The sequence below is a fragment of the Phalangium opilio genome, unplaced genomic scaffold, assembly GCF_054372755.1.
Source record: "Phalangium opilio isolate 3A_F unplaced genomic scaffold, DU_Popi_V2 ptg000009l_1, whole genome shotgun sequence".
Classification (NCBI taxonomy): Eukaryota; Metazoa; Arthropoda; class Arachnida; order Opiliones; family Phalangiidae; genus Phalangium; species Phalangium opilio.
The window spans coordinates 11,239,383-11,257,851 of NW_028324146.1; the positions used below are offsets into that span (position 1 = coordinate 11,239,383).

At 36.5% G+C, this 18,469-nt stretch overlaps 1 protein-coding gene across 1 annotated transcript; it reads right to left on the reverse strand.

Moving 5' to 3' along the window:
- Positions 1-9,081: 9,081 nt before the first annotated feature.
- Positions 9,082-18,367, reverse strand: LOC149714329 (zinc finger BED domain-containing protein 4-like). Its single transcript, XM_089844785.1, has 7 exons — positions 18,353-18,367; positions 17,826-18,053; positions 13,871-14,224; positions 11,275-11,458; positions 10,842-11,212; positions 10,412-10,784; positions 9,082-9,584 (listed from the first exon to the last, which is right to left on the reverse strand). The coding sequence occupies exons 1-7, from the start codon at positions 18,365-18,367 to the stop codon at positions 9,082-9,084; spliced, it is 2,028 nt and encodes a 675-aa protein (XP_089700911.1).
- Between the last annotated feature and the right edge of the window lie 102 nt (positions 18,368-18,469).

An 18,469-nucleotide genomic window follows, 5' to 3' on the forward strand; every position in this document is an offset into this window, starting at 1 on the left:
GTGGTTAAACCATTTGTATTGTTATCAATGGAATCTGTATTTAGAGTGATTTATGACTCATACAAACGTGTTAAGACATTCCATCGGCTTTTTATTTATACGTAACCACGCTCAGACGCGATGGCTTTTAGGGGCGTGGTTGAGCCAGTTGTATTGTTAAGAATGGAATTTATTTTGTGATTTATTGCTTTGTTAGTTGGTGACTCTTCCTACCACGAAACATTTAACTGATTTTAGGTGTTTGCCCCGAAGGCATTATCCTGACAAGTATATATATATGTTTAAGATATTTTTGTTGCGTTACCCGAAATTACAGTAATATTTTTAAAATACCAAAATTCAAATTCAGCTAGAAATACAGTTACTAGGATGAAAGTAACTGCCCTGGCTTTAAAGAGCTTCGCGAATTAACGTCTGCTTAGTAACAGTGTCCATTTTAATCTAACCTTTCATCCACTTATTGGGGATATAAATAGCGTCTGATTTGGTCCGGACCTCATTTGATTGTTAGACGCCGCCAGGATAAGATGAATCGAGAAATTACCCGTCTAGAAACGTTTGGTGGATTTTCGAGTACGTTTGTAAAACCGTCAGAACTAGTCCGTCATGGGTTTTACTATTTAAGTTCAGGGACCGACGCTGCTAAATGCCATTTTTGTGTCTTAATACTACGAGGATGGGAACCTAACGACAATGTTTTCGAAGAGCATCAGAAATTCGAGGCAGACTGTCCATTACTTCAAGGATTACCAACAAATAACATGCCTATTTTCATCCAAAACCCATTGACTAAAGACATGCCACCAAACAGAAAGTACATAGATGTCCCTCAAAAAGAGTGGGTGAAAGAAAAAGTCATTCCGCCAACTCAGCCCATACCAACAACACTTACTCCGAATGACGATATTGTACTAGGAATTAAACGCGTTAATCTCGAGAAAGCTATAGTTGAAATGTTTATTCAAGAACTTTTACGACATGAAAGTTAGATCCTATTGCTGTAATATATTCCATACCTTATTACGTTTTTAAATTATGAAAAGTTTTAGAAGCAGTCAAAAAACTTGAAATGTAACTCTATCAATAAATATAAATTTTCCTTAATTTGTTCTTTGTAATGCTATTATACCTACTACAGTCTTGACAAAACATTTTCAGTGGTGATAGTGTAGGGTGTTTTTAGAAGCAGTCAAAAAACTTGAAATGTAACTCTATCAATAAATATTAATTTTCCTTAATTTGTTCTTTGTAGTGCTATTATACCTACTTCAGTCTTGACAAAACATTTTCAGTGGTGATACTGTAGGGTGTTACTTAGCTTTTCTCAACACATTTCGTGTTAAAAGTAAAATATTTTTGAACATTTACATTGCATTGTACCCACACGAAACGCGTCATTTAAAATTCCTAAAATCCCATAGGAATACATGTGAAATTGAATAATCCACCGAAACGAAAACAGTTGCATTTTAGCAACACGAAACGCGTCATTTGAGAAAAACATTTCAAATGTTTAAAGCGTTGAAATTAATTCTAACTAAAATTATTCAAATCATTCCTATTTTCAGTTTGGTCTTTGAGAGTTCCTCAAAATGATTTATGGCTTTGGGGAGGGGTGAATGGCCTCTGGCCCCTTAGATGCATTGGAATTTATTTTTCTTTAATTGTGACACCCCACAAGTTGGTTTATGACCTTAAAAAGGGGGCGGAAATTGAACAAAAGAATTTATTTTGTCAATTCTTTAATTGGACCACACACCAGGTGGTTTAGGACCTTAAAAAGGCGCGGGGTCGAACCTGTTGTATTGTTATCAATGGAATTTATATTTAGAATGCTTTATGACTTGCCCAAACGTGTTAAGACATGTTTATGACATTAAGGGGGATCTATTTTTTTTTCTAATTGTATCACGAAAGTAAAAAAGGGCGGATCACGCTAGGCTACTCATTCTAGAGGGCCGGTAGGCCCTTCTAGATAAGAACGCACACCCTCCCGTAATGTTAAAGAAATAATTCACAGATTATGGGCTTAGCGTCCCTTAGAAAATGCATGGGATTTTTGGTGGTCCACTCCATCGAAAAACTCAGAAACTACTGCGAAGTTAAGGTTCGGAACACTTTTGAATTATCAAGCAACTATTGAATGTTGAACTTCTGAAGTTTGATTAAGAACAATTAAGTCTAAGTACTTTATTTTATTTAATTTATAAATCATGGTAAAACCGTTACATATATTACACTGTTTGCATAGTATTTTGTTCAGCCTTTATTGGGTTTGTGGCGCATAGGATAACGCGTCAGCCTATGGAGCTGAAGATTGCAGGTTCGAGTCCTGGCAAGATCGGTGTTGATTTTTACAGATCTTTTATTCAACATAAATGAAATAATCCTATAAATACAATGTTTGGATAATTTTTTTGTTATGAAGTACGGGCTTGTGGCGTAATGGATAACGCGTTTGCATTCGAAGCAAAACATTGCAGGTTCGAGTGTTGGAAAGCTCGTTGTCTATTTTTAATGAAGAATCTTAGTATCAAGAAGTTATATCAGTATCTCAGAGAGAAGGTATAAGATACCTTTGTATTCACGCGCCATAGTCCCAGTCCCCCTTTCAAAATACAAGGGGGACGTAAAAGGAGGCGCCGGGCTATTTCGCATCTTCTCAGTCGGAAAATATGACTAATTTTCGTCACTGGCGTCGTCGCGCTGACGTGAGTTTTCAAGAACCAATGAGATGCTGGTTGTAATTTAGAGACGGGGATTGACTCCGGACCTACGTTTGGACTGGAGATAAAGCTGGAAATCTGGCGAATTTATACCTTCTCTCTGAGATACTAGATATAACTTCTTGTTAGTATATATAAGGGAAAATAACAAACTTTCAATGAAATGTGCGCGTGCTGGCGCGTGGTTTAGAAAGAACGTGTTTTTTAAATCTATACAAAAAGGTCAACTAAACTTAATTGAGTCATCAACCGCCTTTTTATATGAAATAAGTGAATTAATTTACCACCCGCCTACCAATTGTGAATTAATTTACCACTCCTTTGCCAAATGATTTAAAATTTTAATCTTTCCCATAAAATAATGAGAGGCACTTGGAGTGAGCCAATATGCTCACGAACATCTTACTGGAACATCGAATTAATGACGTTTGACAAGCATGTAATTATTATTTTTATAGTAGATTAATACAAATTAAGGCTGAAGGAACAGATATTATATAAAAAAGACTTGGTTTGCCCAAGCCTTAAAAACAAAACGATAAGAGTTTTTCCAGTTGTCTGAAGCGCGGATATTATTTTTTTTCTATTGAATTTTAAAGACAATCCGTATTTTACTACTCTTTAGAATTTAATTCCATCACCTGATTTTACTGCTAATGGATTAGTTTCCTATAAATTAATTGAAATAAAAATTTACTTATCTCAGATTTTTCAACAACAATTCCATTTTCCTGAAACATTTTATCATGCATTTATTATTTTGAGAGATATCGTGTAAATTTAATCAAATTGACTCTTTCTTTTTTAATTTCCGAGAATTTTCCTTTCAAATGGTTTTAAACACATCAAGTTTTCATAATGTTGTCAACTAAATAGCAACTCAACCAACACTTCTAAAATCTTCCCCACAAGTACTGACATACACAGCTCAATAATTGTGACTGTGCTTAAAGAGGAAACGAACCCCTATATCAAATATAAGAAAGGTGATAACTGCCCCTATTGTATTCGAAAAGACCGCATATAATACATTATTACTGAGAGTATTATTTGAAAATTGAAGTACGTTCTTCATTGAAAAGAAAAAATTTCATGATAAAATGTTTCAGGAAAATGGAATTGTTGTTGAAAAATCTGAGATAAGTAATTTTTTATTTCAATTAATTTATAGGAAACTAATACATAAGCAGTAAAATCAGGTGATTGAATTAAATTCTAAAGAGTAGTAAAATACGGAGTGTCTTTAAAATTCAATAGAAAAAAAATAATATCCGCGCTTCAGACAACTGGAATAACTCTTATCGTTTTGTTTTTAAGGCTTGGGCAAACCAAGTCTTTTTTATATAATCAGTTTATTTCTGACCTCTGTTGATGCAAGCCAAGAAATATTCTGCTCCCAAACAAAACTTGTGAGTTATTCCGTACCCATATCTTAGTGCTTTAGTATTTTTAACTTAGTATTTTAAATTTTTTATAAGTACTTTCAATTTTTTTATAAGTACTTTCATTTTAACTTAGTTTTTTACAAGTGTTTTACTGTTTTAGTATTTGACTGTTTTTTATAAGTACTTTCATTTTAACTTAGTATTTGACTTTTATAAGTACATTACTGTTTTATTGTTTTAGTATTTTATTGTTTTAGCATTAGTGTTTTAGTATTATTATTTAGGCGTATTCAGATTTATTATTAGTATTTTGTGTTATTTGTATTTTTAAATTATTGCAATGGCCAACTCTAATGTAGAAATTTAACTCCCTATTGAAGTTGATAGTTTTTTAGTCGACTTTCCAGACTCGTTAGAAATAGCATCTTTAAATGCCGATGACACGTTCTTGGCAAACTATTCTACACACCCTTCTATGGCTAACAATAGCCCTCCTCCTACCCCCAGTCTATGGTTAACATTACCCCTCATTCTATAGGTAACAATAGCCCTCTTCCTCCTTTATCGCCTCTGGAAGAGGCCTTTCAAAACGACGACGTTTCTTTCTTAGCCGGCTATTGTACTCCCCCCATGGCTCCATCTCAAAATGAATCAATGGATCAAGGGGAAGGACAGGTAGGGGGTGGGGCTCTTACTCCACCACCTCCATCTCCGCTAGTTGCACCACCAGGTGTAAACGTAATTTCTAGCGGGGTGGTGTCCTTCCCCAATTTTAATCTTGATGGATGGGAAATACAGGTACAATTCGACAACAACATCGTCGAATCTGTAAGCGATTTCCTAGAATACGTTTTGGACGACTGTTTACCCGATGACATGATTGCAATTTCGATGACAAGCATTAGTAATCCAGGCATTCAAACCGCGGACTTTAGTTTCAGAAGAAGGGATCAAATAGATATTGGATTCATACTAGAATTAGTCGCTGATAAGGCGTATAACTCGGAAGGAGGGTCCAAGCTTTTTCTCGGCCCTATAGGAATAATCATACAGCGCGTGAGGTTGCCCCAAGCCGCCAAGCGTTTCAGGCTATTGGTATCTGTAGCTTCGAGACTTTTGCCAGGGAGAAGAAATGCATTATACAAATCAAAAATAGCGATCGGCTATGTCTCCCACGTGCTCTAATTTTAGCTAGAATACACAGGGGGCATACAATGCATCCCCTTGACTAAAGCCTCGAGGCAGATTTCAAAGCCCTATGTCGTTCCGATATTAGGAAAAAGGCAGGAGAGAGGCTTAGAAAGATGGCGGAGGAATTAGCCCTGGCGGCGGAAATACCATTGGACGAATGCGCGGGGGCGGGTGCTCTACCTCGATTTCAATCATACTTGGTTGATTACCAAATAATAGTATTTACAGTTAGAGCAAACGTCCCCTACCGTATTTTCGGGGAACCAGATTTTGATCCCGGTACCGATGGTAATCCAAAGCCGCGGCTATACCTTTTTAACTATGAAAATCATTTTGACGACATCACTAAACCTAGCCCTCTCTTCCATTTTAATTTTTTCTGCGAAAGGTGCCTTGTGGGGTATAACAACTTAGACTTTAACCACGCTTGCAACAAGTGTTGTTATTCCTGTCAAAGGGCCGAAGCTTGTGATGGGGGAGAAATAAGATGCGGGACCTGCCATCGCGACTTTAGGGGGCAAGAATGCTTTGACGCCCATACGGCTAGTGGAAGCAAAACCCTATCAGTCTGTCAAAGGGTTTTTAATTACCCCCGTTGCGCGAAAACAATAGATATGGGGAAACGCAAGTCACCTCACACTTGCGGGGAAGTTTATTGCGTTGTCTGTACTAAATTCAACCCACACCCTCACTATTGTTACATGCAGGTTACTGACTCTAAAGCCCACCCTGCGTCTAAAGAAGCTAAGACCAATCCTTCGGTTACTATCTTTTATGATCTCGAATGTGTTCAAAATACCCCAGACCCTTCAAACCCCAATTCTTTCCTACACACTCCTATCTTATGTATTTCTCAAACAATCTGTGATCAATGCATTCTCGAGAAATCCGATCAATTTAATTGCGCCACCTGCGGCCCTCGAGAACGGGTGTTTCTCGGGAATGATCCTGTTCTGGATTTTTTAAATTATCTTCAAGAATTCCACAATTCTCCCAAAATAACTGTCATTGCCCATAACGCCAAGGGCTATGATTTACAATTAGATCAATACGTAGCCGAGTACTACGAAAAGGAAGGGGTAAAACTTGATCCTAGCTGTATCGAGAAGAACGCTGGCAAGCGTACCATCGCCAAACTGTGTTTGAATTCGTTTTGGGGCAAATTTGGTGAGAGGACTCGGCTTGACAAGGTAGAAGTCTTCGATGATCCACAGAAGTTCTTTAACTTGTTCGATGACCCAGCATTTGAGGTCAAGACCAGTTTTTCTTATGAGATTTTTCTACATAAATTCCGCCAAAATAGCACTATACGTATATGGGCAATTTTGTTTCAATATTTTCCTATAAAAGCACAGTTTTTACCTCTCCGTGTGACTTAGTCAAGGAGAGGTTCTGTAACGGCCATGTCTGTGTGTGTGTCTGTCTGTCTGTCCGTAGTTAAACCCACGTGACCGGGTTCGCAGTATGCGTATCGGAGCAAACGTGTTCCCAATTTCCGGACCGAATTGACAGTTCACAGAAATTTGGAAAATTGAATTTCTCTACGTTGGCTACTCTATACTTGAGTTCTCACACCACCATGTTTGGTCTTCGTCCATCCCACATGAACACCAGTCTGGTACTTTTCTGGCTTCCAACACCACCATCTTCTGTTCTTTGTCAATTCCACATTGACACCAGTCTGCACTTACACTGGCTTCTAACACCACCATCCACTGGTCTTCCGTCTATTCCACATATACAGGGTGTTACAAAAAGATGTGTCACAAATTCAGGGGCGCATTCTACGGGTCAAAAGAAGACTAAGTCACCAAAGAACTATGGTCCAAAACTGAACACCCGCGGAGATACGGGCCATCAAAGTATCACGTAAAATGCGATGAATTTTCCCTTCAAGTGAAGCGACGAATATGGCTTGACCAACTTGTTTTCAATTAATTGGTCATAATTGAAAAAGATTCGATATTTAAGAAACGATCGATTCTGGGGCAGAGCTAAAAGCATTTTAGACCAAAAAATTAAACATTTAATTTGGTAAAGTGTTTTAATTTGGCCTAAAGTTACAACGGCGTTTTCAGATCGCTGTAGTTGCTGAGTGGCTTGGCTTTTCATTCATTAAAACGATGGCCCATTCAACTTCTTTGTCAAGCAATTATGGGCAAATTCTTGATGCTTTCTGCTTCATTTTTGCGTTACCTTGGTTCACTGATATGCTCGTTACCTCGGAAACGAACAATCCAAAAATATCCCCTGAGTTTATCTTAATAATTCTTTTTACATGAATCGATTTATAAGTATTGCGATTTGCTTTGCGAACGTTTTGAACTTATATAAATTTTGACCATTTAAAGATATTTCATAAGTTATATTAATGTATATATTAGTTATAAGATTCACGTTTTGCATAGACATATTTGTTTTCGTATTATAGAACCTTCAAAACCTTTGTAAGAAAGCCGTCTCCGAAGGGGCAAAATATTCATTTTATGGAACAAGATCGTAAGCTTATCCCAGACGTTAATTCAAGATTGTTTATGTTACCTACACATGATGATGTTCTTAAACTACAATCAATTCGTTGATAACTGTATTATTATAATTGTACCAAAATAATCATTGTATCGAAAACTATAGTAACGACTGCTAAAACTCAAATGACCATAAAAGTACAAGGTTATAAGGGTTTATCATCATATCATAAATATTTAAACATATTTCACCTCGATAAATACACCCCACTTCTTCCATATGCAAAACAGTTCGGCATAATTCCATGATACCCGAATTGTCATTCTACAGGGGGCTCCGAATATGGTGGGAGATATTGAGTTGAAAACTCTTTCAATGGCATTTCGCCGTCCCGAGTTACCTTCTATAGTTTCAATTAATATTTAATTAAATAATCAATATAAATCATTCCACCCTATTATATGAGATATGTTGATCGCTAGATGAACGATTCAGCGTGTAGAATAAACGCTGCATTTTAGTCGTAGAGATACATTACAATTTGCCTGACAAATGTTTGAGATTATGTCATCATGACCTTCACAGATTTAAGGTAGTCACAATTCAAGATTACGTTTGGAGGTTTGCGGGGTTAACTTATTCTACCTGCCTGCGATAAGGTGTCGCCACAAGCAAAAGCCACAAACTGATGATTAAGCTCCCGTACGTTTATACCACATGCTGTGGATTAAAACACGATGTTGTCCCGCGAGCCCGTTAAGAAACATTAAAGGGAGGGTGAAGTGGAAAATTAAAATATTTTTTATCGATTGTTCCTCTAATTATAAGACCAGTGTGCACAGTGAAACATTCAGGAAATACCTCCGAATGATTTTAAAATTCAAATTAGGCTCAGATTTTAAGGACAATTTGAAATACTCCCCTCAGACAAATCGCGTAACGCCCTGCTTTTTTGTTAACAAAATTATTGGAGATACGATTAAAAATCACTTGATTTAAGATTTCACCCTTTCTTTAATAGACGGTAGTTGCTGTTCAAAGCGGTGAAGATTTATTGATGAAATATTTCGGAATATTAGTCTTTATGTCACTCTTGGTATGCTTTGAAGAAATTTGTGATATTCTGTTACAAATAATAAATGCAGATACCTTAGAACTAATTTTTCATTTTATTATAATAGTTATCACGTAATTAACAGAACTTTTGGAAAACTGTTACAAATGGCGGATTTTTATTATTATTAAAAGTGTGGAATAGCAAATAGTGCGTATATATGTTTAGGCGACTTGTACCTACAACAAATTTAGAGCTATATATTAGGTATGCCTAGTTTTTGACACTGAAGTTGTCTATATTCTCTGTAAAATAAAACATTTTCGACGTGAGATAAGGAAAGCTGAGCTCTTCTAGCTCTTTCTAAGGATCCAGCGACTGAAAATAGACGTTCCACGTCGCTACTAGTTGTGGGGGTCGCTAAAAACCTTTTGGCTATGTTTGACAGATCTGGCCACGATGCTTCGTAAAAAGGCCAGTAATCTAATGGTGTCATAGCACTTCCTTGGTTTGACATCTGAACAGGCATGTTAGCATCCAGATACTGATCTAGTTGCGATAACCTTTTCGACGAGCTGCAAGGCTCGTTTTCGACAATGGCCTTTAAGAGACTAAATCTCCCAGTAGGTTTATTATTAGTATCATGTGGTGTTGGACGGCGCTGAGGTATATACTTTTTAATAATGGACAAAGCCTCCTCCATTGTATGGGTTGCAAATTCGGGATAATCCGCTATCCACTCTGGTTTGCTGAAAGGGTCTAGGGAAAGTTGTAAATAACAGGGTTATAGCGGGCAAACACACATCGTGACTTAGAACCCTATGACACAAAACTAAGAGACAGTACGTTTATAACTAGTGATAATGGCCATTTACTAACTCCCCTTCAGATCTGGCAAGTATGTTTCGTTAATTATTCGAAAGACCGTATAACATAATTTATTAGTTCCAATTGCAACTATCTTTACGGTTGAAAAAGATTCGAGGAATAACGTTTCGTGAAGGAACCCTACTCGTTAGGCTGCTCTTCAAAGAAGACGACAGATGGAGGACTACCCCAGGGCTTGTACCCGTTCTGAGTTCCTTTTTACGGAGATGCCTAAAGCGTGAAGTCCCTTCACGAAACGTAATATCTCGTATCTCCACTAATTTTATAGATGGGCAAATGGTCCCTAATTGAAATAATTATGTACGCTTTGCAAAGGTCCACAGAAAAACAACTTAGCACAAAGCTTTCCTAAAATGATTGTGTTAAACTTCAGCTTAGAGGATAATTGTTTAAAGTATTTTGCAGAACAATAACTTAAGCCGCGTTTACACGAGAGACTTTGACACCACATAGAGATATTTATAAAAGGCCGATTAATGGCAAAATCAAATTTTTATTCGACCTTTTGAAAAAATCGGTGTCATAATGTCCAGTGTGAACGCGGCTTTAATGTTGGACCCAATATAATTATAGAGTTTTCAAAAGTTTTAAGCAGTTGGTAATTTCTGAGTCCATTATTATATCGAAACTCCCATATATAAGGTTGTCAATAGGGTTCTTAGCCTCATTCTGTTTCGTAATGTGTTGTATTTGCATACTTGAAAACATCATTAGTTTTTGTCGTGGGTCCAATATTGAAGCAATAATGAAATGCTCGTCTTTAATCGTTTCGTTAAGTCTTTTTGACATCTCCTTCAAAATAAGGTCCTGAAGTTCAACAAAAAATTCTGTACTGCAACGTCGCACTTGAATGAACGTTTCAAGAAGAACCGCAATGGTATCACTTGCAGTTGGACCCGAGTCTTGTAATTTAACTGTTGCATCTTTGAGAGGCTTAAGAAGGGTTAGGAGGTCTTTTGCTTCGCCTTCCATGGTGAATAAAAGATTGGAAATATTGTCTATCTCTTTGCTTAAAGCTTTTTCTTTTCTCGCTAAAGCTAGCGCATGTTGAACACCTTCCAACATGTTGCTCTAGGAAATGCAGTGATGTTTTAAATTCACCTTCATATATTATAGAACTGATCTTACCTCTGACAATCGTTCAATTGCGTAATAGAGGCTATTCCAACGAGTAGCACCCGGCAATAGCAAATCTCGCCCGTTCGTTAAATTCTTCATTTCCTCGGTAAATTTGGGAGATTTTCTAAAGAAGTTAATTACTTTATGTGTCATTTGGATCAATTTGTTAGCTCTGCCAGTATTCTTCTCTTGTTTAATGGCGGTATTTATGCACAGTTGAAGAGAGTGCGCAATACATCTTCCTCTGTGCCATTTCAAAGCTTCACTGGGTGCAAGACTTTCAACTACGATATTCGATTGTGTTTCACTCATCTTCTCGGCTATTGTTGTTTGATCATGGTGTACCTTTTCGCCAAAAATCAGTGGCCATGGACTCCATGCTATATGTTTTAAGAACGTAATTATAAATAAATTTAACCTTTTTTCTCCAATAGACGTTTACTTTGATCCAGCTTTGTAGTGTCATCTTTCTTACAAGCAGAATCTTGATCACCTTCATGACTATCGTTGGTAAATATGGAACTGTTTTCATCATCATGACATGGCAACCAGTCTTCAGCAAATAGTTCAAACATATTCAACGCTTTTGTTATATTAGTTGCGTTGTCCGCACAAACGGATGAGATCTAATCGTAATGAATTGTCTTAACTATACTTATTAAACGTCGGCATTTCATGGAAACATATGGAATGCTGGTAACAAATATATTTAGAAACACACCCTAACATCCTCTTCAGAAGAGGTGTTAAATCCGGTCTTAATAAAGACAAGTTTGTTTCATAACCTGTTTTTAAACATTCTTACAGAAAAGATATTCAACAAACCCTTACAAAAATCTTCTTAAGAGTTCTAAAGGAATTTCTTTGGAACCCTACGGAGCCCTTGGGATAGTTTTCTAAAGAAACTATCACCAAAGACTTCCTTGGAATTTCCTAAAGAATTCTTGAGATAAATTTCCAAAGAATGTCTTGGGATTATTTTCTAAAGAAATTCTTTAGGAATTCTTGAGATAAATTTCCAAAGAATGTCTTGGGATTATTTTCTAAAGAAATTCTTTAGGAATTCTAGAGATAAATTTCCAAAGAATGTCTTGGGATTATTTTCTAAAGAAATTCTTTAGGAATTCTAGAGATAAATTTCCAAAGAATGTCTTGGGATTATTTTCTAAAGAAATTCTTTAGGAATTCTAGAGATAAATTTCCAAAGAATGTCTTGGGATTATTTCTAAAGAAATGCTTTAGGAATTCTTCAGATAAATTTCCAAAGAATGTGTAGGGAATATTTTCCAACGAAATTCTTTAGGAATTCTTCAGATAAATTTCCAAAGAACGTGTAGGGAATATTTTCCAACGAAATTCTTTAGGAATTCTTCAAATAAATTTCCAAAGAAAGTCTAGGGTTAATTTCCCAAAGAAATTTGTTAAGAATTTTAGAGATGAATTTCAAATGGCCAGATATATAGAAATGATGCTTTACATATAATTATCTCAAAACATTTTTACCCAAATTGTTTAGCTAAAGTTTTCCTAGATAGACATTAACTTGATGGTTAGGCTTGTCCCGTAGCTAAGGCTCAGCAAGCGCTGAAATGGAATGTTATATTTACCTATTTTTTTTTTGCGTTTAATCATCCGTTTATGTAAAGGATAAAATAGATTAAAAGTAAAATAAGAGTAATTAAAATCGTTATGTTTAGATTTACAGGGAATCTAAGCTGTCAGTTGGAATTGTTGCTTAATTCTCTTATGGCATGTTTTATCTTTATTTCGAGCGTAATTAGAGTCCAAAATAAATATTTTTTAAATAACATTGTAGACAAAATTAGTTTAAACGCATTTCTGATACTCGAAAAACTCTCAGTGAATATACATTATTAAATTTAACAACAACGTCTGTATCTACTGCTTGGCCATTAAAGCCTCCAAAACCCACTTAGTACCCCATACAATTGCACAAGGTAAAACTTTCTGCCGTTTACGGATGTTTTTAAGTCGATTAAATGTCTGACTTTATAAGCAATTTCACACTGCATGCGAGAACTTCCCTCGCTATAAGACATTTCCCAAGTAAATTCCAAAGACATTTCCCAAGAAAATTCCAAAGATATTTCCCATGAAAATTCCAAAGATATTTCCCATGAAAATTCCAAAGATATTTCCCAAGAAAATTACAAAGATATTTCCCAAGAAAGTTACAAAGATATTTCCCAAGACTATTCCAAAGATATTTCCCAAGAACATTCCAAAGATATTTCCCAAGAAAATTCCAAAGATATTTCCCAAGAAAATTCCAAAGATATTTCCCAAGAAAATTCCAAAGATATTTCCCAAGAAAATTCCAAAGATATTTCCCAAGAAAATTCCAAAGATATTTCCCAAGAAAATTCCAAAGATATTTCCAAAGTAATTTCCAAAGAAAAAGAGGCCAATATTCCCCAATTTCCTAAAGAACGCCTTAAGGATTTCCAAAGAAATTTGCCAAGGAATTTTCTTAAGAGTTCTTAAGAAGATTTTTGTAAGGGAAGTTCAGCTAAAGTGAAATTGGGCTTAAGAAGCCAGCAAAGTCTAGCGACGAACTTTGATATCTTTCCCGACTCTGTTTGTAGGTTGAGTCTGCTTTCCTGTCTCCGGAGACTAAACCTAAAAAACCAATTCAACCCAAATTTCGGTCAAGCATGTCAAAGTTTGTCGCGAGACTTCGCTAATTCTTAATGCCTAGTTTGAGCGTGAAACGTTCACCACACGGTTTATGAAACCCAATTTTCAAGCCTTGTCTGAATAGGGTGTAACTGTCGGAATGAAAACTTTGCAAAAGCCCAACAAATGTAATCCTTATGCAATGAAGAAAGAAAATAGAATGAGGGTTCTTATAGCTACTGGAAGGGTATTAGTAAATGGAAAGATATGTTTACAGATATAAAATGGATAAAAGCTACAAGACAATTTCGAAGAATCCAATCGCTGTCGGTGAATTGACATCTCACACCAAGTACAGGCTCCCTTCGATTACTAGACCATATATCCAAGGTTAAATGTACAGACTTTTTATCGGCCTCATTGATTAAGTCCTTTAATTTCGGTTTAATGTTTAACACTCGAGTTTCAAGTTCACGAACTAGCGTCCTGCGGCTAACAGGATTTAAATGTGGAGCTAAATATGTCATCAGTCGCCTGAATCCCCACCCTTCTACAACGCTAAATGGTACTCCATCAACATTTATGAGGGCGACTAAAAGTTCCTTCAATACATCTTGTGCATTAGAATGTATGTCCACTTGCTTGAATTTCTTCTTTGGCAATATGCAAGTGCTGAGAAAGTCTTCTTCTAATTTTCGCTTAGAAATAGCCGTAGTTATTAAAAAGTCGTTATTCTTGGACTCCTGGTGTTTAGTCTAAAAATGATAATGTAATTTAAGCAGATTTAAAGTCAGATTTATAATATTAAAAATTAAATCACAAAGTTCTTTAAAAAACCGGATATTGTAAATTACCTTAAATGACTATGCAATGGGTGATACGAACTTTATAAAGAGTGATTCAAAAAGGGTATTTGTACCGAGAAACTGTGGAATCTATGGCGATTATTAGCCGAAAACAGAGTCCTGCACGGGCCGGGCTCAAGCCCGGTCCAGCCCGAGGCCCGGCCCGATCGGGTCGGGCTGAGTCGGGCTTTCCATTTTTTGAAAATTGTATCGGGCCGGACCGGGTCGGGCTTTCAAAAATTTGGAAGTAAACGGGCCGGGCCGGGCCGAACTTGATTCTCATTTAATCCAAAGTTCAAATGAAAGATTATTTAAATGAGTATAAGCTTCTAAGAACAAATGTGACGAACAATTATCAAAAGAAATGAATAATACACGACGCTAAAGCAAATATGAATTCAAATCATTGATTTTATGTAAAAAAATATAAAAATTACAACTGAACTACGTGTAACGGGCCGGGCCGGGCCGGGCCTGTTCAATTCATTCAATATGTCGGGCCGGGCCGGGCCGGGCTTGGTTAATGCATGTAACGGGCCGGGCCGGGCCGGGCCGAAAAACCAACTATGTACTCGGACTCGGGCCGGGTTTTGGGCTTATTCAAAATTCTAAAACCGGGCCGGGCTTGGGTCGGGCCTGAAAAACTCGGCCCGTGCAGGTCTCTGGCCGAAAATAGTCTATGATTTTAAATGTCCCTTAAAGCAAAGCGCGGGTCTAGTGGATCCCCTAAAAGTTAACTTTCCTCCTGAACTCAGGGTTTAGCTTGGCGAAGGCTAGTGGGCGGGATTTATAAGTGCACTTATAAATCCCACCCACAAATGCCTCTAGCCTTCGCCAAGCCAAAACTGGAGTTCGTAAAGAAAGTCAACTTGTAGGTGATCCACTGGACCCGCGCTTTGCTTTAAGGGACAATTAAAATATAATCTCTAAAAAACAACTGGGGCGCCTTTGCAATACCAATTCACACAAGCGCGCACCCATTTTTCTGTAAAATTTATTTCATACGTATGATATTAACAACTGAGTAATTAATAATTTATCTATGCGTAAAATACCCCAATCATAACTGCTAAACTGTATCCCTTAGGGCAAAATCCCGTAGAATGTTTTGGACTTCAAATCAATCATAGAACCCACAGTTGTGCGATAAAGCTACCCTTTTTGCAACACCCTCTATAATGATTTTCAAAACTTTGTAAAAACAAGCACGTCAAAAGTAAAAACACATACCTCAATGTGTCGATTGAAGTTGGCGGCTACAGAGTGGTTACCCCCCATTTCACCCAATTTAAAACACCTAATTCCCATTTACCCAATTCCCATTCAACCCAATTCCCAGTTCGCCTATCCCAATTAACCCAATATTGCATACCCAAAAAGACTCAAATAGAGTAGAATTTGATGGTTTTATTTATTTATTTTTTCATAACATAAGGGATACACTTACTTGAAGTGTATAACCGCTCCAAAGAGGAAGAGACGTCCTCCTAACCAAACCAAACCTAACCTAACCTAACATAACAGTAATGTTTTGGAAAAGGCATATTTTTGAGAAGTAAATGAAGCTAAACATCAATATTTTGGAAAAGGCGTATCATAGTTAAATGATTTATAAAATATTACTAACCTAACCTAACATAACAGTAATGTTTTGGAAAAGGCATATTATTTGAGAAGTAAATGAAGCTAAACATCAATATTTTGGAAAAGGCGTACCATAGTTAAACGATTTATAAAATATTACTAACCTAACCTAACCTAACCAAACCAAACCTTACCTAACCTAACATAACCGTAATGTTTTGGAAAAGGCATATTATTCGAGAAGTAAATGAAGCTAAACATCAATATTTTGGAAAAGGCGTACCATAGTTAAATGATTTATAAAATATTACTAACCTAACCTAACCTAACCTAACCTAACCTAACCTAACATAACAGTAATGTTTTGGAAAAGGCATATTATTTGAGAAGTAAATGAAGCTAACATCAATATTTTGGAAAAGGCGTACCATAATAAAATGATTGATAAATTATTACTAGCCTAACCTAATCTAACCTAACCTAACCTAACCTAAACTAACCTAACCTAACCTAACCTAACCTAACCTAACCTAACCAAACCTAACCTAACATAACAGTAATGTTTTGGAAAAGGCATATTATTCGAGAAGTAAATGAAGCTAAACATCAATATTTTGGAAAAGGCAAACCATAGTTAAATAATTTATAAAATATTACTAACCTAACCTAACCTAACCTAACCTAACTTAACATAACAGTAATGTTTTGGAAAAGGCATATTATTTGAGAAGTAAATGAAGCTAACATCAATATTTTGGAAAAGGCGTACCATAATAAAATGATTGATAAATTATTACTAGCCTAACCTAATCTAACCTAACCTAACCTAACCTAAACTAACCTAACCTAACCTAACCTAACCTAACCTAACCTAACCAAACCTAACCTAACATAACAGTAATGTTTTGGAAAAGGCATATTATTCGAGAAGTAAATGAAGCTAAACATCAATATTTTGGAAAAGGCAAACCATAGTTAAATAATTTATAAAATATTACTAACCTAACCAAACCAAACCAAACCAAAGCTAACCTAACCAAATCTAACCTAACCTAACATAACAGTAATGTTTTGGAAAAGGCATATTATTTGGGAAGTCAATGAACCTAAACATCGATATTTTGGAAAAGGCGTACCATAGTTAAATGATTTATAAAATATTACTAACCTAACTTAACCAAACCTAACCTACCTAACCCTAACTCAGAATTACGGGGCATATTTTCCTTTCGAAGTTTTCAGCCATTCGACATCCATATTTAATAAATTACACTGATCAACAGTCTCTTATATAATAATTTTAAAAAATTGCTTTTTTAATGGAAAATACGAATTAATAAAACGGGTATGTTATTCGTGCCAAATTCCTGTGTTATCGCCTTTTGTGGCAAACGGGAATTGGGAGAAATACATTTGGGTGAATCAGGAATATATGATTTGGGTTTAATTCTTCTGATTGGGACAAATGAGATTGGGTGATATGGGGGGACACCTACAGAGTAGTGCAGCTTTTTCATACAGTGATTACATTGGAGGGCCACCTTCGATGTAACACTCCCATTTTCGACGATGTTACCTATGTACTGGCAGAAGCGCATGACATACGAAGTGATTTTCTAGACTCTTTGGTAGACCCGTCTCATACGGAAAGATTTTTATTTGAGTCGGCACTAGCCACCTAAGGGGGATACTGACAAGAACTGCATCGATTTATTAGGGTTGCCGTCTGGCGAGAATAAGGGGAACTATTTCTAGACGGTGATATATGCGTACGCACCTACAAAATCCACCCGAACCCAACCCGCTTGGATTTCTCGGCGCGAGAGGAAAAATAAAGTTGGAAAGGGGGCTGACATTCCCCCCCCCCCTTGATGGTAAAAGCTTTCCGTATAAGACGGCCGCTATGTTATGCATAAAAGAAAATCACTTCGTATGTCATGCGCTTCTGGTACTGGTAATGGTTGTTCAGATTACCAGAACCAAATTTTCCTCGTAGAAACTTTTCGCTAAATATATCATTCTTTCGTAATATCACTTCAGTTGAGAGTGAAGTAATAATATCATCTAATTGCTGGGATTTCTCAGTACTAGAACCCGTAGCTACTATAACCGTGGAGGAAGACATTTCGCCGCGTTTGACAAAGCCCGACTGTTGCTGATGACATAAAAACTCACCACGAACAACGTGAGTGACCGCGGATATAGATATTCATACTGAAACACACATTCTAGAGTATCTGTAGATCGCGTAGCGTCAATAGGCCAAACATTAGGTATTCTGTAAGGGGGAAAAGAAGTGGAGACAATATCACAACATTATCTGAAAGGTAGGCCTAAACAACTGTGTTCAGTGAACCTTCCGCATGCACTACCTTGTAAATGTTAACTTAAACATATTACATCATTCCTGATAAGAGAGTCTTTTATTGCGATATTCTTGAAATTCAATCAAACCAGCTGGAAACCCATTATCTTACGATATGTTTATAATCGTATGATACGTAAAGAGATTCAGTCGTATTATGGAGCGTTCACACTATCCAACTTTAGTCAGCTGACATAGCTGACCTG